Here is a 23730-nt window from a genome sequence, read left to right on the forward strand (position 1 = left end):
ACAAAGAGGGGTGCCTGGGTGGCTCAGTCAGTTAAGCACCTGCCTTTGGCTCAGGTCATGATCTCGGAGTCCTGGGATTGAGCCCCAAGTCCAGCTCCCTGCTCAGCGAGAAGTCTGCTGCTTCCTCTGCCCCTCACCCTGCTCGTGAGCTCTCTCTCAAATAAATAAAATCTTAAAAAAAATAAAATTTACATACAAAGTTTTCCAAGCCCATTCAAATATTCTAAGACCCATGCTTCTCCCTGTCTTGTGCCTATAGTCCACAGCATACTGAGCGGTTAGTTAGATGACTAACTGGAAATTGGCCTTTCCTACCTAATGTCAATGAACCCCCTCTCCTTTAGGTAAAAAGTATTCTCAGCTTCGTATATAAAGCACAGATAAAACATTTTCTTTAAACCTGAGCATTAATATCTTCTAAGCTTAAAATTTCCTTCATGCAAAAGAAGGAATACAACTTCTGAGAGAATTTCAAAGGTACTGGTAATCTAGTTTTTTAAAGGGGTCACGTGGGTAATGATGAATTTTCTTATTATATACATGTCTATACATACTCTCTTGTATGTATGAAAATATTTCACAGTAAAAAGTTGGGGAAAAAAACAAAATAGGTAAGAATCAATTCTTCTTTTTAAAGATTTATTTAGGGGCGCCTGGGTGGCTCAGTCGTTAAGCGTCTGCCTTCGGCTCGGGTCATGATCCCAGCGTCCTGGGATCAAGCCCCGCATCAGGCTCCCTGCTCCGCGCAAAGCCTGCTTCTCCCTCTCCCACTCCCCTTGCTTGTGTTCCCTCTCTTGCTATGTCTCTGTCAAATAAATAAATAAAATCTTAAAAAAAAATAAATACTTATTTATTGGGGTGCCTGGGTGGCTCAGTCAGTCCAGAGCCCAACTCTTGATTTGGGCTCAGGGCATGATCTCTGGGTCCTGAGATCGAGCCCTGCATAGGCTCCCTGCTCACCGGAAAGTCTGCTTGTCTCCCTCTCCCTCTGCTCGCTCTGTCTCTCTCTCAAATAAATAAATCTTTAAAAAAAAAAGGCTTATTTATTAGAAAAAGAGAGTGCTCATGAGTGGGGGGAGGGGCAGAGGTAGAGAATTCTCAAGCAGACCCGACCCCGCCCCCAGCAGGAACCGGACACTCCTCCCCCTCTTCTGAGCCAAAACCAGGAGTCCAATGCTCAACCGACTAAAAGCCACCCAGGCGCCCCAATAAGAGAATCAATTCTAAGAAGACTGGCTAAAAAAACTCTCTAGTGAAATGGCACTGAATGCTGAGGACCTCACCTTCCCATCCCTAGATATTCACACCATCACTTACAGCTTTCTTTCTATGCCTGTGGCCACCTCTCCACCCCATTCCACAGCTCTTCTGCTCATTCTGTGTAGCCCAGCTAAGTTTAGACTCTCAAATCTACATTATTTAGCCCCCAACTCTCTTAATAACAAACCCATCAGACTGCTAAACTTGGCTTCCAGTAAGCATCTCAGAGTCTCCCTACTGAAAACAATCATCCCTCCTCACCCGGATCAATTCTCTTCCCTTCTTTCAAGACACCACTGAATCATCCCTGAAGTCATATCTCTTTCCTCACCGTCTACATGCAATTGCCCAGCGAAGACTGTTAGTTTCTACTTTATAGTCCGAAAGCATGTGATCTCAGTTAGGCTTCTCACGACTCCTTCTCCTGTAACAGCCCTTAATTAGTCCCATACCCTAGACTCTCTCCCTACCCAGTCCCACACCAGAACAGTTTCTAAAGTCTAACTGGCCATGGCAATTCTCTTCTCAAAAGCTTTAGACAGCTCCCACTGTTAAACTCATTCACAAAGCACAGGAGGCCCCTTCACAATTTAGCATTATTCTTCCTTCCTACCTCACTGCCCATCACTCACGTTAATTACAACTCTGTGCCCTTCCCAGCAGGCACTGCCACCATCTTTTCTCCCCTCCTTCTCATCTCTTCTTTCAAGCCTTCCCTGACCCCTCAGTTGATCATTCTTGCTTTTAAGCTCCCAAGGTATTCCATTTTAACTTGATTTACTCCCATTGTATGCCTTGAGTCTAGTACTGGACTTTGGTGTAGAGTAGGCTCAATACAGTGAAATTCCTGCTATTAAAAATAAAATGTCAAAGACAGGGAAGCATTTCCCATTCCTTTTTTTTCCTTTTTTTCTATCCTTTTTGATTTCTATCCTTTTTTTCCCCTCCTTCTGAAAACACAAAAACTTCAGCACTCCCAATTCCCTATATCTGGTTTAATTCTGTATACAAAGAAATCCTGTATGCCATCTGGTTTGCCGTCCAAGCCTCTTCAGTTCACCACTGTCCCATTCATGCTCTCAGTCATCATTCCAGACTAGTTGCCACATGCTTAGTGGCCCCACCTTACTTGGTATGATCTCAGCTCAGACTCTAAAATAATCTGAATTCCCACTAATAAGCACTGTCCATTTTTACTTATCAGGAACTAAAATATTTTAGCCTGAAGGAAACCTAGAAATAATCTAGTCCAACTCTTTAGGTTAAAAAAAAAATTCTTTCTAAGGTTAAAAATTTGAGTCGTAAATAAGAGAAAAGTCACAAATCAAATGGCTACCAGTACTTTACATGCCATGGGAACGCAACTCTTAACTGGGCAAGCTTCCATTCCCAGCATAATGACCATGTTCTTGTATCTCATTTGAATCAAATTTAGATGATTTAAACTACTAGTAAAAGGAAAATCAAAGGTTTATTCCCAGTGCCAAATTCTATGCTAATCAAAATTACTGGTAATCCTTCTCCCCCACTCCTAATTCTAAAAGTCCAGATGTGAGTTCCCTCAATATTTAGAACAGGGGATGTGGAAGGAGGTGTGATCATGTGGCCCATGGCATCCTCTGGTCCATGCAGGGCTTGGCTTCCGCTTCACAGGTGGAAGGGCCCTCCTCTGGGCACTCAGGTTAAGCTGGGCATCCTTTTTCAACTACTCTACCATAGCAGATAGCATGGAAATGGCCTTTTAAAAAATCTCAGCACCAGGGATGCCTGGGTAGCTCCGTCAGTTAAGCGTCTGCCTTCAGCTCAGGTCATGATCCCAGGTGCTGGGATCGAGTCCTGCACTGGGTTCCTTGCTCAGTGGGGAGCCTGCTTCTCCCTCTCCCTGCTGCTTCCTCTGCTTGTGCTCTCTTTCTCTCTGACAAATCAAATCTTAAAAAAAAAAAAAAAAAACTCAACACCAGTAACCTTCTCAAGAACATGACAGGGATTGTTGATTCAATGTTAGTTCCATGTTACTAAGTACATGAGATGTGCAATGTCTGCTGACAAAAATCAAAAATTTTCTAAGGGTCCACTTGCCTCAGTTAAAAAACTTTACTTCTCAGCTTTTTCTCCTAGCCTTCAAAACTAGAGAATTATATAAGCAAAGCAAGCTATGCAAAACACAGTTTCTAAACCACAGGAAAATGGATTTCGTATTTAAACAATCCACCTAGGGGCACCTGGGTGGCTCAGTCGTTGAGCGTCTGCCTTCGGCTCAGGTCATGGTCCCAGGGTCCTGGGATCGAGCCCCACATCGGGCTCCCTGCTCAGCGGGAGGCCTGCTTCTCCCTCTGACCCTCCCCCTGCTTGTGTTCCCTCTTTCGCTGTCTCTCTCTCTGCCAAATAAATAAATAAAATCTTAAAAAAAAAAATTACACCTACATCTAGGATGCCTGGGTGACTGAGTCAGTTAAGTGTCGGACTCTTGGTTTCGACTCAGGTCCTGATCTCAGGGTCCTGAGATCAAGCCCCTCGTTGGGCTCCTCACGGAGTCTGATTGTACCTCTCCCTCTGCTCCTCTCCGGCACTGGCCCCCCCCCAATAAATAAAAATAAAATCTTTAAAAAAAAAAATGACACCCACATGCTGAAAGAGAATCCTTTAGAATCACTCAAAATCAACAAAAGCCATATGATACGATATGACACTTTTTGGGGGTTAAATTTAAAACCCACCACATGGGCGCCTGGGTGGCTCAGTCGTTAAGCGTCTGCCTTCAGCTCAGGTCATGATCTCAGGGTCCTGGGATCAAGTCCCACATCGAGCTCCCTGCTCTGGGGGGAGCCTGCTTCTCCCTCTCCTTCTGCCTGCCACCTCTCCCTGCTTGTGCTCTCTCTCTCTCTCTCTCTGTCAAATAAATAAACAAAATCTTTTAAAAAATAAAAATAAAACCCACCACAGGAACACTACAAATACAAAAAGCAATTAATAAGATAAACTGAGAGGACACAAAGTTACAAATGTACCGAGTCATCTTTGTTTCCTCCTCTCTCTTCCCTCACCATCCCCCCTCCCATCAGCAACATCAATCTTAACTCCCAAAACAGACACCTCCAAGTCACAGCTCTACATCAGTCTATATGACCTGTGACATATATGTCATCAGCCACCATCATTTTGCACCCAAATAACAGTGTCAACTCCATATCACTCCTGTGCTTCAAATTCCTTCCATGGGACCCACTGCACTTTAAATAAAATCCAATTTCCTTATCTTGACCATTACATCTCCTAACTCTTCTCATAGAACCCCTTTATTTAAGTACCACACTCCCAACCCAATGGCTATCTTCCTGACCTCAGGACTTTGTGTAAGCTCTTTCCTATGACTGGAAGGCTCTTCCCCCCCTTCTTAGCCCAGGCCTTCCCAAGGCTTGCCTCTTCCCTACCCTTGGGTAGCTTCATGCTTTCCCTGACCACACTATACCAGGTAGGTCCCTCCTATTATATTCTCTCTGCTCAGCTTCATTTCCTTCATAGCATTTATTAATCCTGTATTTTATTTATTTTCCTACTTTTAGTTTGTCTCTTTCAATAAGACAGAAGTTCTATTATGGAGAAAGTACGTCTGCCATCCATTGTTCTCAGTCCCCATTACTGGGATATAACTCTTGTAAATATCTGAATAAAAATATAAAACCAGGGGTGCCTGGATGACTCAGTTAAGTGTCTGCCTTTGGCTTGGGTCATGATCCCAGTGTCTGGGGCTACCCCATCTCTGCTCTCTCTCCTGTTCTCGCTCTCAAAATAAATAAATCTTTTAAAAAAATATAAATGTTGAGGAACATTCCAATAAAAAAGATCAGACTAGAAAACAAGCACCAGTCCTTAAATTCTGAGGAAGTCAGAGTTATAATTTTTCACTAAGCAAAATAAAACAAAACACGAACTTTTAGCTAAAGGGCACGAAACTCTGGCCTTAAGAGCTCAGTTTTGATGCCTAAACCACTTAATGTATCTTGTTTGGGGTGTGAAGAGGCACTAAACTGACTTGCATTTGGCCAAGGCTTTACAGGGTACCTCTAGTTTTCTACAAAGGCTGAAAACATATCAAACCAATTTTCAAATTTCAGGCTCAGGGGAGAAAATCCAAAGATTAAGAAAGAAAATCCAGTCCGGATCTAATTCAACCAGAATTGTGATCGTCCTCCGAGATACCAACAGAAAATAAAAACCTAAATTACAACAACATGCCTGGGGCAGAGAGTGAAGAGGAGGAGAAACAATTACAGCTTCGTGTAAGTGGGAGGGAAAGGCCCTATTATTTGAGGGGCCTAGAACAGCAGTTACAATTTCAATAGGTGAGGAGTGGGGGTGGGGGGCGGGTTTAAGCAGTCAACCTAGAGTCAGCAGCCCAGCCAACAGGTGGAGCAAAGCTACAAAGGTGTGAGAAAGTAGGCAGGGATGGCTACCAGGGATTAAATGAGTTGCCTAGCGGGACTGCACTGAAGGAAGAACAAGGTGGGGAGTGGGGGGAGGACAGGCATTCAAAACAGAAAGTTATGTCTGGTATCTGGAAAGACACATGTATGAAAAATGTGGAGTTGTTTTTGTTGGTAATGGGAAGCTACTGCAGCATATTCCTTTTTCTCTCTCTAGAAGGAGATCAAACCATTTACCAACATTTTCTGAAACAGCTGTTGTTATAATACCTGTGTCACTTCAAAGCAAGCACAATGCCTTGAACATAGCATGGCTTAATAAATGCCTGAAATTAATGATATTAATTCACCTCCAAGAGTTGGAGAAGTAATTCACTTAAACATACTAAAAATCTCATTATAGTTGGTTCTAATATTTTCTCCAACCCCTTATATCAGAATATACTGCGCTCAAAGTTGACTCCAACTACCCGCATCTTTGGGGGCCTGGAGATTTCACTAATCAGATTCTTGGTGCCTAGGTCTTTGTTATACACTATTTGATTTATAATCACTTTCTCCCAGTTTTTATTTTTTTTAAGATTTTATTTATTTATTTGAGAGAGAGAATGAGATAGAGAGAACAAGAAGGGGGGGAGGATCAGAGGGAGAAGCAGACTCTCCGCTGAGCAGGGAGCCCGATGTGGGACTTGATCCCGGGACTCCAGATCATGACCTGAGCTGAAGGCAGTCGCCTAACCAGCTGAGCCACCCAGGCGCCCCTTTCTCCCAGTTTTTAAAGTCCATTTAGTTCAGCAGTTAATCTTACAGTCATTATACTGTCATGGCTTTGTTTCTTCTTATTCCACGGAAGCAACAGTTAAGTGTCCACTGGGTGCTCCTTAATTATTATAGCTTTTAAAGGTTAAAGCTCAGAGGGACATCTCAGCAAATCTATAAAATCAAAAACAACTCATTCCAAAAATGAGCACCCTAACCTTTTAAAACAGAAGTTCAAGAAGCAAAATGGGCAGTAAAATACTTTTCATTTAAAAAAACTCCAGGCAATTTCTTCAGTTCAAATTTGGCATAATTTAAATAAAAGAAACGTGATAAAACACTGAAGACAAATTAAAGCAAATAGTCGAATAAAATAATGCATTTTACTTGGAAAAGAGGATGCTGGATGCTTAACTACTTAATCATTAAGACTTACAGATGTACAAAATGTACATCTAAAATTAAGCTAGGATAGAATTAAAGTGTAGCTCAAATATTTCCTTTAGTAATTAACATTTTAGCTTTATTCCTCCTTAGAATTTAATCAAATAGATTTCTGGCCCATTAGTGGTCCAGCCTGGGGGTTAACTATAATATAAAAACTCAAAAATATGTCCTCGCTGGGGGCGCCTGGGTGGCTCAGATGGTTGAGCGTCTGCCTTCGGCTCGGGTCATGATCCCAGAGTCCTGGGATCAGGTCCCGCATCGGGCTCCCGGCTCCTTGGGAGCCTGCTTCTCCCTCTGCCTCTCTCTCGCTCTCTCTCTCTCTGTGTCTCTCATGAATGGATAAATAAAATCTTTAAAAAAAATAAAAAATAAAAAATAAAAATATGTCCTCGCTGAAGCCAGTGCATCTTCTTTTAAAATTTCTGTAATTATAAAACAAAAGGTGTCTGGTGTAATTCAAACTTGGCACCAAGGTATCAATATATAGTTCTGATATTTTACTTTTAAAGGTTTTGCATCTAAACGTGCAAGCATTTTCACTTGTCGGCTGTTAGTTCCAAAAGGCTGCAGTCCAAGAGTTCTTAAACTGGACCAGAGAGCCCAAGAACCTTGAACGGTGTGTAAAGTTGTGTGTACGCGCATTTTTAGGGAGGGGGAAATGCCATGGCTTCCTTGAGATTCTCAAAGAAGTCTGTGGCCCAAAAAAGGTTTAAAAACAACAAAAACTCTTCTTTAGTAGGATAACCCAATAGATAACGTGACGAAAGGCAAAAAACGGGCCTTTTAACTATGAACCGCCGTTAAACATGTTTACAACGCATCCCCTCATCCAGTGACCCAGATCCTGACACTAGCCTTCCGTTCAGAATGCCTTCTGGAAAATAACTTGGTTCAGAATGGGGTGAAAAGGGTTCAATTACACACCTCCACCCCCCACTCTTCGATCGATCCCAAGCGAACCACCCCTGGCATTCTCGACCCTCCTCCGCGGTAGGAGTGGGCTGTGCGCCCGGGCAGCGCGGGCGCTCGCGTACCTGGGCGCGGGCTCGATTAGGGTGGTGGTGTCCAGGTAGTGAATCTTGTAGAACTCCAGCAGGGCCGGCAAGTGGTCAAACTCCTGGTCCCCGATCTTAAAACGGCGGTTGGGCAGCGAGTTGATGATGTAGTGGGAGACCCGCGAGTTCTCGGACACAGACAGCACATAATCCCCGGGGCAGGTGGAGGAATCGCGAACTAGGAACATACCGTGGCGCTGGCCCTGGAGCCGGGTCTGCGCCTCCTGGCGAGACACCGGCCCCATGTACCAGGCGGAGCGGTCTGAGGAGTCGAACCTGGCGGAGGACATCGTGTCGGACCGGGGCTCTGCGGCGGGTCGGGGCGGTGGCTGCTCTCGTCTGTTCTGGACGCCTTTGCCCGACAGACGGCTTTGCGGCCAAGGAAGGGCCTCTTGGCACACCTCGAGGCGCGCTTAGAGGGCAGAGCCAGCACCTTCCTCTCGGCTCCGGGCCCGCAGCATCCTCCGCCGCCGCCCGCCTGCTCCGGGGCCGCCTCACGGAGGGAGCCGGCCCGGGGAATGCAGGGCACAGCCCGAGGTCTGGGCGGGAGAAGCCGAGCCGCAGCGGAGGCCGCCCCGGGATTCTCGGGCTGCCCGGCGTACCGGCGGTGCTTCCAGTCACTCCTGGCCCGGAACGCGCCGACTCCGCGCCCCCCACGGCTCTGCAAGGACCCCCGCCGCCACACGAAGCACCGGACTCCCAGGAGCGTCGCGCCTCCGGGGCGGTTTTGCCCAGCCCGTTCCCAAGAGCCACAGCAACAAAATGGCGGACGCGGGAGAAGCGGCCGGCCACCTCCCCCCTCCGCTCAGTGCCCTCGAGCTGCGCACGCGCGGGCTGTGGCTCCCAGCTGCCGCCCGGGCCCTCCCCGTGACGTCACGTGGCGCGACCAATCAGGAGCACGGTCGTGACGGTCGGGGCGTCCGCCGCTTTCGGCCGCTCCCGCGTTCCGGGAGGAGGCGGAGGAGGCGGGGGTGGTGGAGGAGGCGGGGGTGGCGGAGGAGGCGGGGGTGGCGGAGGAGGCGGAGGTGTTGGCTGCAGCCACTCCCTTCCTGGGCTGCGGTGCGCCGCCGGGGGCGCTGCCGCTGTGGGCTCGCCCCGCTCTTGCAGGAAAACAGCTGGAGTCGAGAGGGAGCGGCTTTTCGAAAACCTGCTCCGCGAACAAAGCATAATGTGCATGCCGAATCTCTGGCCTTGGAGGCGTGGCACTGAGGTGACCTGGCTGGCCGAGGGGCCCAGGGGGACCAGCGCTGGGGGAAATCTACGGGCGGACAGGCCTCAATGGGTCCAAGTGGCTCTAGAAGATGACCGCGGGGGCTGCGGTGACCAGCAGTTAGGGACGAGTTGACCTAGACCTGAGGTGGCCTGATAGGCTAAGGGAACCAGAGTGGCCAGGAGACTCGACAGGCACAAATGGGGGGTTGTGAAGGTTGGATCGACAGGATTAAGTGGACTAAGAAGTCTACGGTCTGGTGCAATCTGGCCATCATTAGCGCTTAATTGATACAAGTAAAATGCGGACTCCTCCGTGCGTGGCTTGAAGACCTCGTCTGTTCCGGATTCCGCTGCTTCTCTGAGTTAATCTCTTCGCATTACCCCTGGCTAACCTTGCTCCCGCCAGGTCCTTGTAACCTGTTTCCCCGCCCTGCACCCCGCACTAGAATGAAATTTTTTTAAAAAAGCAGGGATCTTGTCTGTCTTGTTCACTTCTGGGCCTAGCACAATGTCTGGACCTGACCTGATGCTGAACTATTTGTTGAATGAATGACTATTGAGAAAAACCACCGGGCTTTTGGTGCCCGATTATTGGTAGCACCGCTCCCGGAACTGGACAGACAAGAAAGCATGTCCAAAAAGGAGGCGCAGTCAATACAAACCTATACTTAGATCCCTTTGTCAATGTTATTTCATTTTGGCGTTTTGCCCTCATATACTAGATTCTAGGGTGATGGGTGATCTCCATCTTAAGGTAAGCTAAAGGGGAAGTGTCAAGGTTGAGTGCCTTTTGTTACTCAGCATAAGCAGGTTTTCATCTCCACCCCCAAATACTGTCATGTTGTATTATTCTCAGGTACAATTTGAACAGCACAGAATTTGAAACTGTTTTCAGCTCAGGTCATGATCTCAGGGTCCTGGGATCGAGCCCCACATTGGGCTCCCTGCTTGGCAGGAAGCCTGCTTCTCCCTCTCCCACTCCCCCTGCTTGTGTTCCCTCTCTCGCTCTCTCGCTCTCTGTCAAATAAATAAAATCTAAAAAAAAAAAAAAAGAAAAGAAACTGTTTGGATTCAAATCTGCTCCCAGTTGACTAGCTGGGTGACCTTGGGCCAATTACTTAATCATTCCATGGCTTATATATTAAACAAGCTGATACATGTAAAATGCTTAGAATAGTGCCTGATACCTCTCTCTTTCTCTCTCAAATAAATCTTAAAAGAAAGAATAGTGCCTGACATATATTAATCATATAAGATTATTATTGCTCTCTCTAAAATGAAAATCTTTTTTAAAAATAAATAAAGATTTTGTTTATTAGAGAGCACACACCCACGAGCAGGGGGGATGGGCAGAGGGAGAGGAAGAAGCAGGGAGCTCCATGCAGGGTTCCATCCCAGGACCCTGAGATCATTACCTGAGTAGAAGGCAGATGCTTAACCGATTGAACCACCCAGGCACCTCAGGAATTCTTTTTTTTTATTATTTTTTTTACTTTTTTAAGCTTCTGGGTCACTAACATTTCTTCTACCTCTCCAAATACACTTTCTTGGTCTTTTTTTGATAGCACTTTTCTCTCCAGCCTCTATGTGTAGAAGAAGCTCATCCCTTAATCTCTCTACAGCTTCTCCTTTGGTAGGCTAATCATGAAGGCTTTAGGAGTCACCTGCCTATTGGTGATTCTGAAACACATATATTCTAAAAGTGGAACAAAATCTGACCACACCCTATGATTTCTATGCAAACACTGTGGTCCCAACCTAAATCTTTAAAAATTTTTTTTTATTAACATGTAATGTATTATTTGTTTCAGGGGCAGAGGTCTGTGATTCATCAGTCTTACATAATTCACAGCGCTCACCATAGTACCTACCCTCCCCAGTGTTCATCACTCAGCCACCCCATCCCTCCCACCCCCCTCCACTCCAGCAACCCTCAGTTTGTTTCCTGAGATTAAGAGTCTCTTATGATTTGTCTCCCTCTCCGGTTTCGTCTTGTTTCATTTTCCCCTCCGTTCCCCTATGATCCTATGATCTTGTTTCTCAAATTCCTCATATCAGTGAGATCATATGATACTTGTCTTTCTCTGATATATTTTGCTTAGCATAATACCCTCTAGTTCCATCCACATGTTGCAAATGGAAAGATTGCATTTTTTTTATCACAGCCTAAATTCTTATTACATTCCATTGTGATTGCTTATAAGCTTCACTCCCTTCCTAATCCAAGCATCTTGGAGGCCTGCCTACTTTACTATTACTTTTTGTATTCCCAGGGCCTAACACAGTGCCCAGCACATAATATATACTTAATAAATAGTGTTTGGCTGTAGATGGATAAAAATGAGAAGAAGCTGGAGAAAAATGAAGATTGATTGTAGTGAAGGTAAAGAGGTTGTGTCACTACTTCCTGTTAATTAGCATAATAACTATTTAAAATAAATATTTGGACCTGATGGTTAGCCCTGTATCAACCCCTGTGTTCAAGGCAAGCTTCCATTTGGATTAAATTGTGCCTTTCAGCTTCTCCTTTTCTGTCAATTGTGTCAATGTTTTTCTAATTTGCAGACTCAAATCTGAGTTGTCTTTTACTTAACTGAAGAACTCAATAATACCTAATTTATATAGTGCTTTCCAATTCACAAAAGTTCCCATAATACATTACTTACTCCAACCAAAGTCCCATGAAGACCTTTTTTATAAATGTTCTAGAAGCTCAGAGAGGTTAAGTGACTTGCTGACATAAACTACTATAAATTATGTAATTTGGAGGGGGCAGAGCTGGCACTCTTAAGCCAGGTCTTCTAACTTGAAGTCGAAGTCACACAACTGCCTATAATTTAGTCCATTTTCTTTGTTTTGCTGATCAGGAAACTGATGTCTTTCAAAGTAAATTTTAGCACCAGGAAGGAATTATCAGTTTCAGAATACAGAAGAGTGGTTGGTTTTGCCCCCAGTTTGGATTTCAGATACAATCGTCATTCTACCGCCAAAGTGCCATGATCCCCTCTTGAAAAATTTCTCTTACAGATGGATCAAAATATCTCTCCTTTTGCTTCAGAATAGTCCACTGGGGAATGGAGTGTGGACTGGAGAAAGGTGGAAACAAGAATGTCCCTGTGGGGCGCCTGGGTGGCTCAGTTGGTTAAGCGACTGCCTTCGGCTCAGGTCATGATCCTGGAGTCCCAGGATCGAGTCCCACATCGGGCTTCCTGCTCAGCAGGGAGTCTTCTTCTCCCTCTGACCCTCTTCCCTCTCGTGCTTTCTATCTCTCATTCTCTCTCTCTCTGAAATAAATAAATAAAATCTTTAAAAAAAAATGTCCCTGTGTTGGTAACTAGGTTAAGGTAGGTGACGTGATGTTGTGTTTGGGGCAGGGTGGGGAGGGTTAACACAGTACTCTATTTTGTATGTGTTTGGAATTCTTCACAATAAAATTTTTTAAGTATTTTTCTTTACTCTTCCTTAGCACAGCTGAGACAAGCTTTAAAAAAAAATCCAAAAAATGTTTCTAGATGCTAAGATATAACAAAATGGAAATGAATGGAGAAGCAACAAGGAAGCATTTAGGGGCACCTGGGTGGCTCAGTCGGTTAAATCTCTGCCTTCAGCTTCACGTTGTGATCTCAGGGTCCTGGGATGGGGATGGGGCTCCCTACTCAGTGGGGAGTCTTCTTCTCCCTCTCCCTCTGCCCCTCCCCCCAACTCGTTTTCTCTCTCTCTCTCAAATAAAATCTTAGAAAAAACAAACAAGGAAGCATTTAAAAAGGGGGGGGGCTGTAACATAAAGATTTGTAATTCTGCCCGATCTTGCTCATTCCAAGGGTTTCCAGATGGCATTTTATTTTTCTTCTAAGAAAATTACAATCTAGACTCAAAGGACTGACAAGGCTTTTCAAGCACTTGTCAAGATTACTTACTTCCTAGCCCTGAGGCTGTCTCTGTAGGGAGCGCACAGCCTTGGGACCTACTGTTGACTTGTTCTTCCCTATTTGGGCAGGTCCAATCCCTCTGGTGACGGTTAAGGCCAGGCATTCTTCCTATGTTGCTGCCTTACCAAGGACATGAGAACAAGTGTCTGTCCCTTTCTCCTGCCCTTGATTCTTTTCCAGCAATCATTCTGAGAGTAGAAGAGACATGACCATGTAGGTGTGGATACTTGATATATTTACTTCACTGACTTCATAAGGTCAGCAGTTCTCAGACGCTTTCTCCACAAGGATTTGTTGACCTGTTGGGTTTCTACTGCATTTATTAACCTATTTTTTTTGAGATCTTTTCCTCCTATGCAATAAATTTTCTCTTATCAATTGCTCTGTCACTATTCTCCCTTGTTTTACATATATTTCTAAGTTTATCTCCCTAAAACAAAAAAGGAGCTCATTGATTTTTCCCTCCTATTACTTTGCTACTACAATACTAATAATGTTCACATCCCCATTATAATTTTTCATACCAAGCTATCTAAAATATCAACTTAACAATCACTTCTTTCACAGAGTGATCTCTCTGAACTAGGTTTAGCTGCCATATCCAGAAATTCTACTGGCCACTACAGAAAGCATTGGCTCACTTTATTCTAGTGATTTTTTTTTAAGTTTTATTTTTATTTTTTTTAGTAATCTCTACACCCAACATGGTGCTTGAACTCATGACCCTGAGATCCAGAGTCACATGCTCTTCTGACTGAGCCAGCCCCGTGGCCTTATTCTAGTGTTTTAAAGTGTGGTGATGTTCTTCCTGTCATTTAGTTGCTTGTGGGCTGGACAGCACTCTGGAATGTCATTAGTAAAATTCTGAGTGGGATGATCCTTCCACTAGAGGACTTAGCTTAGTTCAGAGAAATCGGTTCCATTCAACTCTACACAGGGGGTGGGGGAGACACACCAGATTTTTCTGTAAAGGGCCAGATAGTAAATATTTTAGGCTTTTCAGGCCAAGAGGAAAATCAACAGTATTATTTATGTAGGTACTTGTGTAACAAGAGAAAAAAATTCCTACAAATGTGTTAAATCAAATTCAAAATAGAATAGTAATTGAGTATAACTTTTTTATCATCCAGGTATGCAAATGAGAAGAATGGAATTCTTTGGGATGACATTTTGCTTAATTAGGATCAAGGTTAGTGTTCCCTATGATCACATAATGAGCTATGAATGCTGATCTGTAATGAGACTTTACATATTTCATCTTCGTGAAAATGTCTCCATCCAGGGGCGCCTGGGTGGCTCAGTCGCTAAGCGTCTGCCTTCGGCTCAGGTCATGGTCCCAGGGTCCTGAGATGGAGCCCCACATCGGGCTCCCTGCTCAGCGGGGAGCCTGCTTCTCCCTCTGCCCTCCCCCTTCGTGTGTTCCCTCTCTCGCTGTGTCTCTCTCTGTCAAGTAAATAAATAAAATCTTTTTTTATAAATAAATAAAATCTTAAAAAAAAGAAAGAAAGAAAGAAAATGTCTCCATCCAAATTGTACTATGAATACTGCTATCAGTCCATGAGCATGATTTTAATTGAGCATATTTATTGTTGGAAGGCATCTATAGAATTCTGTTAGATTCTTCTCCTGATGTTTGCTTTTTAGTTTGTTGTTACATTGCAGATTAGTCATTTGCATTTGAAGGTTAGGTGGAAGCTCCTCAATTGCACAATTAAATGGATTTTGAAATATGTAAATTTCCATTGCACTTGACATCAAAGTCTGGAGATATTGCTTCTTGTTTTAATTTTGGCATTACAGGAAGTGTATAAAGCTGTTTTACATTCTTTGTGATTCAAAACATTATTGTCAAAATGACTGCTACAATACACATTTCACATATAAGCACTGTTTTGCTCTGTAATTTTAGCTTGAATTCATTGAGAAACACTATCAAGCCTGTAGCGAAAGCTAATGTCCAGTTATTCAGTAATGACAGTTTGGATGGTTCTCTGTTTTGAAACATTTCAATCTTGGCTCTGAGCTGGAAAAAAAAAACTGCAATAAAACTTTAGCACTGCTAAGCCATCAAAATGCTGTATAGTAGAGCAAGGCACGATATTCAGCTTCTATCTGACAAAACTTCATCGACCTGATGATGGATAAATACAAGAGCAAATGAAGTTCACTATTGATAATTCTAGTTCAATAACATATGATAGATGCAAATATTTTCTGCAAATTAGTTCCTGCTGAGTGATTTGAGTCCAACGAATAAACCATAGGCTCTAAAGGCCTTATCTCTTCTAGAGCTTTATAAATTTATCCAACTAAGCCTTTTCCTGCTTCACAAAGTTTTACCTCTATCAATTAACACATCTTAGCAGATTCCCCTTCAGGTTGTATCTAATTAGTGTTTTCTCAAATTTTTTGGAAAATATTCTTGCCTATTGTTGTTCCATGCAGATTCTTCAAAGAGCCTTATTTTTCAATGACTTCAAACTTGGCATTGGCACCTCAAAAAACAGCAACTGAGCACTGTTGGTAACATCTCTTATCCCATTGATAGTCATCAAGGAAAATCACTCAAAATCATTGATTTTGGGTTTTTGTTTTGTTTTGTTTTTCTCAGGAACATCTTATCTATGTTCTTCTTCTGGCCAGAGGGACTTCAATATTGCTATAGCGGAATATAATCTAGATTTACAGATGACTTTGCCTTTCCTTCTTGTAACCAACATACCATGCGCACACAAGCATGCACACGTGTTAAAGTTTTCTTTTCTGAAGTCAGAATGACAAGAATGTGAATAATTGTCCCATTTTTTCCAAGTTTTTAAAAAATTTATTTATTTATTTAAATAGTTTCTACACCCAATGTGGGGCTTGAACTCACAACCCCAAGATTAAGAGTTGCATGCTTCTCTGACTGAGCCAGCCAGGTGCCCCCACATTTTATGTTTTTGACGTCACATTTTACTTTTTTTTTAATTTATTTTTTAGAGGAGGAGGTGCATGAGGGACAGGGAGAGAGGGAATCTGAAGCAGGTTCCACCCTCAGCACGGAGCCCAATGGCGGGGCTCGATCCTACAACCCTGAGATCATTCCCTCAGCTGAAATCAAGAGCTGGACACAAAACCGACCCAACCATCCAGGCGCCCCACATTTGACATCTTTTTATCTTGTGTATCCCTTAACCAGTTATGTTCATCATGGTAATTTTTACTACTTTCCTCTTTTAGCCCTCACACGAGCTTTATAAGTGATTAATTCACTACCTTTACTATATATTTACCTTTCCAGTGAGATTTCTCCTTTCATGTTTTCTTGTTACTAGTTAGGGTCTTTTCTTTTCATCTTAACGTTTCTTTTCTTTTTTTATTTTATTTATTTATCTGACAGAGAGAGAGAGCACAAGCAGAGGGAGCGGCAGGCAGAGGGAGAGGGAGAAGCAGACTCCCCGCTGAGCAGGGAGCCCGACATGGGGCTTGATACCAGCACCTGGGATCATGACCTGAGCTGAAGGCAGGTGCTCAACCAACTGAGCCACCCAGGTGCCCCTCATCTTAACATTTCTTATAAGGCTCTTTTTAGTGGTGATGCAAGCTTGTGCTTTAGCTTCTGCTTGTCAGGAAAACTCTTTATCTCTCCTTCAATTCTGAATAATTGTGCTGGGTAGAGCATTGTTTGTTGGAAGTTTTTTTTTCCTTTCCTTGACTATATCGTGCCAGTCCCTTCTGGCCTGCAAAGCTGCTTCTTTCTTTTTTAAAAAAGATTTTATTTATTTATTTATTTATTTATTTGAGAGAACATGGGTGGGGAGGAGGGGCAGAGGGAGAGGGAGAAGCAGACTCCCCACTGTGCAGGGAGCCCATCGTGGGGCTTGATCCCAGGGTCCTGGGATCATGACCTGAGCCAAAGGCAGACGCTTGACTGACTGAGCCACCCAGGTACAAAACAAGTTATTTTTCTCTTGCTGCTTTTAATATTTTTTCCTTGTCTTTAACTTTTGACATTTTAATTATAATGTGTTTTGGTGTGGTTGCCCTTGAGTTCATTATATTTGGAACTCTTTGGGCTTCCTGGATCTGGATGTCTGGTTACTTTCCTGGGTTAGGGAAGTTTTCAGCTATTATTTCCTCAAAAAAGATTTCTGCCCCTTTCTCTTCTTGACTCCTTCTGGGAGTCCTACTAACGTTAGTCCTTTTTTTTTTTTTTTTCTTTTTTAAGATTTATTTATTTATTTTGAGAGAGTGAGAATGAGAGAGAGAGAGAGTACATGAGAGGGGGGAGGGTTAGAGGGAGAAGCAGGCCCCTCACCGAGCAGGGAGCCTGATGCGGGACTCGATCCTGGGACTCCAGGATCATGACCTGAGCCGAAGGCAGTCGCTTAACCGACTGAGCCACCCAGGCGCCCTAACGTTAGTCCTTTTGATGTTATCCCATAACTCCTTTATGCTGTCTTTACTTTTTTTCTTTTTTCTTTTTGCTGCTCTGATTGAGTGAGTTCTGCTGCATTGTCTTCCAGTTGATTCTTTCTTCTGCTTCATCTAGACTGGTGATAAACCCTAGTGTATTTCTTAGTTCAGTTATTGAATTCTACAGCTATTTGACTTCTGTTTGGTACTTTCTTAGATTCTCCATCTCTTTGTTGAAATTCTCACTGTGTTCATCCATTCTTCTCCCCAGTTCGGTGAGCCCTTTGTGACCCTTACTTTGAACTCTTTATCAAGTAAATTACTTCTGTTTAATTAAAGTGTTTTTTTTTTCTGAGGTTTTATCTTGTTCTTTCATTTGGTATATATGCCTCTGTTTCTTCATTTTGCTTGACTCTGTTTGATTCTGTACAGTAGATGAAACAGCCACCTCTGCCAGTCTTGAAAGAATGGCCTCATGTAGGAGGTAGGTCTGTCATTCAAACCTGCCCCTGTTCTTTGTTGTCTCCCAAACCTTTGTGCTTGTCCAGGCAATGTATTATATTTCTTTTTTTTTTTTATTGAACACAGTTTTCTTTTTTTTAAAGATTTTATTTATTTATTTGAGAGAAACAGTGAGGGAGAGCATGAGAGGGTAAAGGGTCAGAGGGAAAAGCATAATCCCCACTGAGCAGAGAGCCCGATGCGGGACTCAATCCCAGGACTCCAGGATCATGACCTGAGCCAAAGGCAGTTGCTTAACCAACTGAGCCAACCAGGTGCCTAGTGTATTATATTTCTAATACCTCCCAGTAGTTGAAGTTTTGTCAAGACCTGTCAGTGTCCCTAACATGGGATGATCTTAGCACCTAGACTCAGGTTGTTTGAAAGCCAGACCCTCGGGCAGCAGCTTTTAAAAATATGCACATATAGGGCACCTGGGTGGCTCAGTTGGTTAAGCGACTGCCTTCAGCTCAGGTCATGATCCTGGAGTCCCAGGATCGAGTCCCACATCGGGCTCCCTGCTCAGCAGGGAGTCTGCTTCTCCGTCTGACCCTCTTCCCTCTTGTGCTCTCTGTCTCTCATTCTCTCTCTCTCAAATAAATAAAATCTTAAAAAAAATAAAAAATATGCACATACACACACACACACACACACACACACACACACACACACACACACTCCCATGGGACTACATCCATAAGCCCTCCTGGCCAGGTGATCTGGCAGTGACTCCTGGGCATCACTGCAAAAATCCCATGATTAGCTACTAGGCCTCCTTCATAGGAAGACAGCTCCAGCATCCATTGCCTCTTGCTGTGCCCAGGGGTGGTAGCTTTTTAAGAGCTCTTTCTCTATTGGTTACAGTCCTGTGGGATCCTGCAGCATAGGTCTTACCAAAGCCAGGCAATGTAGAGGTGTCCCCTGGCAACAAACACAAAAATCAGGGTGCCAAACAGGGCTATGAGATCCTTTCTGAGTGACCCTGATTATTACAGTCCAAGAGGACTAGGAACACAATCTCTCTTGGCCTCCTGAGCCAGGTAGTTTGTAGGTGTTCCCTGAGCCTGACGTGTGTAAAAGCTTCCTTCTGGAAGATACTCTGGAGCATGGGAAAGGGAGAGTGCAAAGATAGCACCCACCAGTCTCCATCCCAGAGAGTACTCTAGCATGCTCCTAGACATGTATGTAAAATTACTTAGTTGCCTGCCCCTCAGGCCTACCCTTCAATATAAGCAGGTGGGCCTCTATCCCTTTAAGTCTGGGCTCTGTGGGCTGCCTCTGAGCTAGACGCTGGGGTGGGTAAGTCCAAGCCTGCACGCAGGTCCTTTAAGAGCCATTGTCTCTCAGATTGCTACAATCTTGTGGGTTTGGGAAGAAGCCACACTGGTTTTCAAAGTTAGGTGTTTTGGGGGCTTGTCTCTCAGGTGCAGGTCCTAAAAGTTGAGATACCTGACATGGGGTTCAAACCCTTTGCTCCTCAGGGAGTTTTGAGTTTTCTACTGGTTGTGGGTTGCTGCACTAGGAGTGGGGTTTATGGCGAGATTATTTCTCAGCTTCTCCTACCCACTTCAGTGTGGTTTTCTTCTCGTTTGCCTGAAGAATGGTTGCCATTCAACCAGCCTTTAGTTCTTTTTTTTTAAGAAGAAATTGTTCCATATGTTGCTCTAGACTCAATATGTCTGTGGGAGGAGATGAGTTCAGGATCTTCCTGTATCACCATCTTGAACTGGAGCCTGTCCTGTCTTGACTACTGATGATGCTCCCAGTGTCCTCTAATCTTTGAGCAACTGTTCTCACTGAATGACTAAGAGTCTAAAATGAGTGTATTTTCTCTGGAAACAATTTAATTACCTCAGCATCAGTAAGCAGCTTTCTTTGGCTAACAGATGAGCCACTTGGAAATCACTTTGATTGCAACTTCATTTTCATTTATTTTTGTGAAGAAATTCTGATGAGCTATGAGCCATTCCATCTTGAATTTTCTTTTTCTGACTGTTGTTTTCCTGTGAGTTGGGGACGCTATGATGACTGTGTAAGTTGATATGTATATTGCGTTCTTTCAGCACAGATACAACGTCACTGTATGATAAATCCAATGCCTTGTCATTTAATTCAAAACCCCAAAAAATCTACCCTCCACTTTGCCTTGGAAGTGTGATATTCAGAGTTTGCTTTTCCTCTTTTCATGATGGATGTGCATGGGCAGTAAAAAAATAAAATGCCCTGGTGCAATGACAATGCATGGCATTTGGAGCTCTGTTGAGTTATAAACTGCGTCACTGCAATTTGTAGGGTGCAGAGCTGAGCAGCCGTGCAATGGGAGGAGAGTGCCACACATAGTCTCTAGCACAACGATTCAGCTCTGCCACTGTAGTAGGAAATCAGCCATAAACAACATGTGGCTTTCTTCCAATGGGTGTGAGTGTAGATTTATTTCATTTTTTTTTAAAGATTTTATTTATTTATTCATGAGAGACAGAGGGAGAGAGAGAGAGAGAGAGAAGCAGAGGGAGAAGCAGGCTCCCAAGGAGCAGGGAGCCTGATGCGGGACTTGATCCCAGGACCCTGGGATCATGACCTGAGCCGAAGGCAGACGCTTAACCATCTGAGCCACCCAGGCGCCCGAGTGTAGATTTATTTCAATAAAACTTTATGGACCCTGAGATTTGAATTTCACATAATTTTCATGTGTCATGAAATATCCTTCTTTTCATTCCCCACCCCCAGCCATTTAAAGATGTAAAGATATTCTCTGGCCATGGGCCATACAAAAAGTCAGCGGGCTCCATTTGGCCCCCGAGACATTGTTTGCCATCTTCCATATGGCATGTGTGTCTCTGTCCTGTTCCCACTGTAACTTAGGATTTTTTAGGGTCACTACCACAACCTCTACAGACCTTCTCTCCCCTGAAAAAGGCCCATCATTACCATCTCACAGCCCTGACAATTAAATTCAGTGTTTGTTTGCATCTTACTCCATCTCTATGTCTGGCCAGCTCCCTATTTCAGACAGCCTGGCACATGATCCCTGGCTACATCCCACAGCACCATCAACATTTATCCCGCCCAGATGGAGCTCCTTCATCCAGGGATAGTATTCCATCCATAAGGGGGAACTTGAGCCACCAGAGTTAGTTGTAGAACACAGAGCAAAGACCAAAAACTACCCACACCCACAACACAAAAGATGCAGTTGACCCCTGAACAACATAGGTTTGAACTATAGGGGTCCACTTACACGTGGATCTTTATTGATATATACAGTACAGTATTACAAATGTATTTTCTCTTCCTTATGTTTTTTTTTAAGATTTTATTTATTTGAGAGAGGGGAGAGAGCAGAGCGAGAGAGAGCACAAGCGGGGTGGGGGGGAAGGGGCAGTGGGAGAGGGAGAAACAGGTTCCCTGCTGAGCGCAGAGCAGACATGGGACTCGGTCCCAGGACTCTGGGATCATGACCTGAGCTGAAGGCAAATGCTTAATCAACTGAACCACTCAGGCTCCACTTCCTTATGATTTCTTTTTATTTATTTATTTTTTTAAGATTTTATTTATTAGAGAGAGAGTGATCGAGGGAGAAAGAGAGTACAGCTGGCAGGGGAGAGGGGGGCGGAGAGGCAGAGGGAGAGGGAGAAGCAGACTCCCTGCTGAGCAGGGACCCTGATGCAGCGCTGGATCCCAGGACCCTAAGATCATGACCTGAGCCAAAGGCAGACGCTTAACTGACTGAGCCACCCAGGTGCCCCAGTAGTTAAGTTTTTGTGGAGTCAAAAGTTACGTGTGGATTTTTTTTTTAAGACTTTTTATTTATTTATGTGAGACAGGGAGAGAGAGCACGAGCGGGAGGGGGGGTGATGGGGCAGAGGGAGAGGGAGAAGCAGGCTCCCCTCGGAGCAGTGAGCCCGATGGAGGGCTCAATCCCAGGACCCTGAGATTATGACCCGAGCTGAAGGCACCCAGCTGCCCCAATATGTGGATTTTTGACTGGACAGAATTTTTGACTAACCCCTGTGTTGTTCAAGGGTCAACTGTACTTCTCTGATCCCGTGTTTCATCTGAGACTGAGGCATAAAACAGTGATTCTTAAACCTTGCTGAACATTTGATCACTTCAGCAGCGTAAAAACAAACAAAACAGGGTGCCTGGGTGGCTCAGATGGTTAAGCGTCTGCCCTAGGCTCAGGTCATGATCCCAGGGTCCTGGGATCAAGTCCCGCATCGGGCTCCCTGCTCAGCGGGGAGCCTGCTTCTCCCTCTGCCTCTCTCTCTCTCTGTCTTTTATGAATAAATATATAAAATCTTTAACAAAACAAAACAAAAAATCCCAAAACCCACCCAGGCCCCAACTCAAGAGACTCATGTAATTGACCTGGAGAGTCCTGAGTTATATTTAAAAACAACAACAGCAACAACAAAACAAAACAAAAAAACAGGTAATGCATTCTTATGGTTCAAATAATAAAAATAAGTAAAAATAAGAATGTTTTATTTTCGGGGCACCTGGGTGGCTCAGTCGTTAAGCATCTGCCTTCAGCTCAGGTCATGATCCCAGGATCCTGGGATCAAGCCTCGCATCGGGCTCCCTGCTCGGCGGGAAGCCTGCTTCTCCCTCTCCCACTCCCCCTGCTTGTGTTTCTTCTCTTGCTGTGTCTCTCTCTGTCAAATAAATAAATAAAATCTTTAAAAAAATGTTTTATTTTCTTGGGGCACCTGGGTGGTTCAGTTGGTTGAGTGTCTGACTCTAGGTCTCAGCTCAGGTCTTGATCTCAGGGTCGTGAGTGCAAGCCCTACACTGGGCTCTAGGTTGGGCGTGGAGTCTCCTTAAAAAAAAAAAAAGTTATTTTCCCCTTTCTTACACTAAAGGAAACATTATATCCACTCTTCTGCATCTGGCTTTTAAAAAATCTAATCATATATCCTGGAAACATTTCCATGTCAGTATGTAGAGACCTCCTTTGCTGTTTGTTTTTACATTTGCATACTATTCCACTATGAAGATATACCATAGTTTATTTAACCTGTCTCTGTAGGCTGATATTCAGAGCATTCCCAAACTCTCGTTATGAACAGTGCCTCAGGGTGCCTGGGTGGCTCAGTTGGTTAAGTGACTGTCTTCGGCTCAGGTCATGATCCTGGAGTCCCGGGATCGAGTCCCATGTCAGGCTCCCTGCTCAGCAGGGAGTCTGCTTCTCCCTCTGACCCTCTTCCCTCTCGTGCTCTCGACCTCTCATTCTCTCTCTCTCAAACAAATAAATAAAATCTTAAAAAAAAAATAAACAGTGCCTCAAAGGATAACTTTGTATGCCTATAATTTCATATATATGCAGGTGTCTTGGTCGGTTTAGGCTGCCATAATAAATTACCAACAACTGGGTGGCTTATATACAGAAATTTTTCTTTCTTTTTTTTTTTTTTTTTTTAAGTTTTTTTTTTTTTGAGAGAAAAAAAATGAGGGAGAGCACAGGAGGGGGGGGGTTAGGGGGAGAAGCAGACTCCCAGCCGAGCAGGGAGCCCGATGCGGGACTCGATCCAGGGACTCCAGGATCATGACCCGAGCTGAAGGCAGTCGCTCAACCAACTGAGCCACCCAGGCGCCCCAGAAATTTATTTCTTATGGTTCTGGTGGCTGGGAAATTCAAGGTCAAGACACTTGCATATTCAGTGTCTGGTGAGAGCCCACTCCCCGGTTCCTGTGTCCTCAACATGGCCGAAGGAAGGCATGAGGGGGCTCTTTGGGGTCTCTCTC

The 23730-nt window shown here is 44.1% G+C and overlaps 1 protein-coding gene and 1 long non-coding RNA gene across 2 annotated transcripts in view; one reads left to right on the plus strand and one right to left on the minus strand.

Annotated features, from left to right (window-relative positions):
• The window catches only part of CRKL (CRK like proto-oncogene, adaptor protein), a 38063-nt gene extending 29692 nt beyond the window's left edge, over positions 1-8371 (minus strand). Inside the window, exon 1 of the mRNA XM_025857278.2 lies at positions 7925-8371. Within this exon, the coding sequence (XP_025713063.1) occupies positions 7925-8235 (311 nt within the window). The 5' untranslated portion in view covers positions 8236-8371. The remainder of the gene's footprint in view (positions 1-7924) is intronic.
• A 5657-nt stretch (positions 8372-14028) lies between these two features.
• Positions 14029-14531, plus strand: LOC141371859 (uncharacterized). Its single transcript, XR_012377130.1, has 3 exons — positions 14029-14119; positions 14217-14275; positions 14369-14531. It is a non-coding gene; the product is annotated as an uncharacterized lncRNA (long non-coding RNA).
• The last annotated feature ends 9199 nt before the right edge of the window (positions 14532-23730 follow it).

Source organism: Callorhinus ursinus, unplaced genomic scaffold, assembly GCF_003265705.2.
Source record: "Callorhinus ursinus isolate GAN/ISIS: 27379988/994484 unplaced genomic scaffold, GSC_fseal_2.0 scaffold110, whole genome shotgun sequence".
NCBI classification, from domain to species: Eukaryota; Metazoa; Chordata; class Mammalia; order Carnivora; family Otariidae; genus Callorhinus; species Callorhinus ursinus.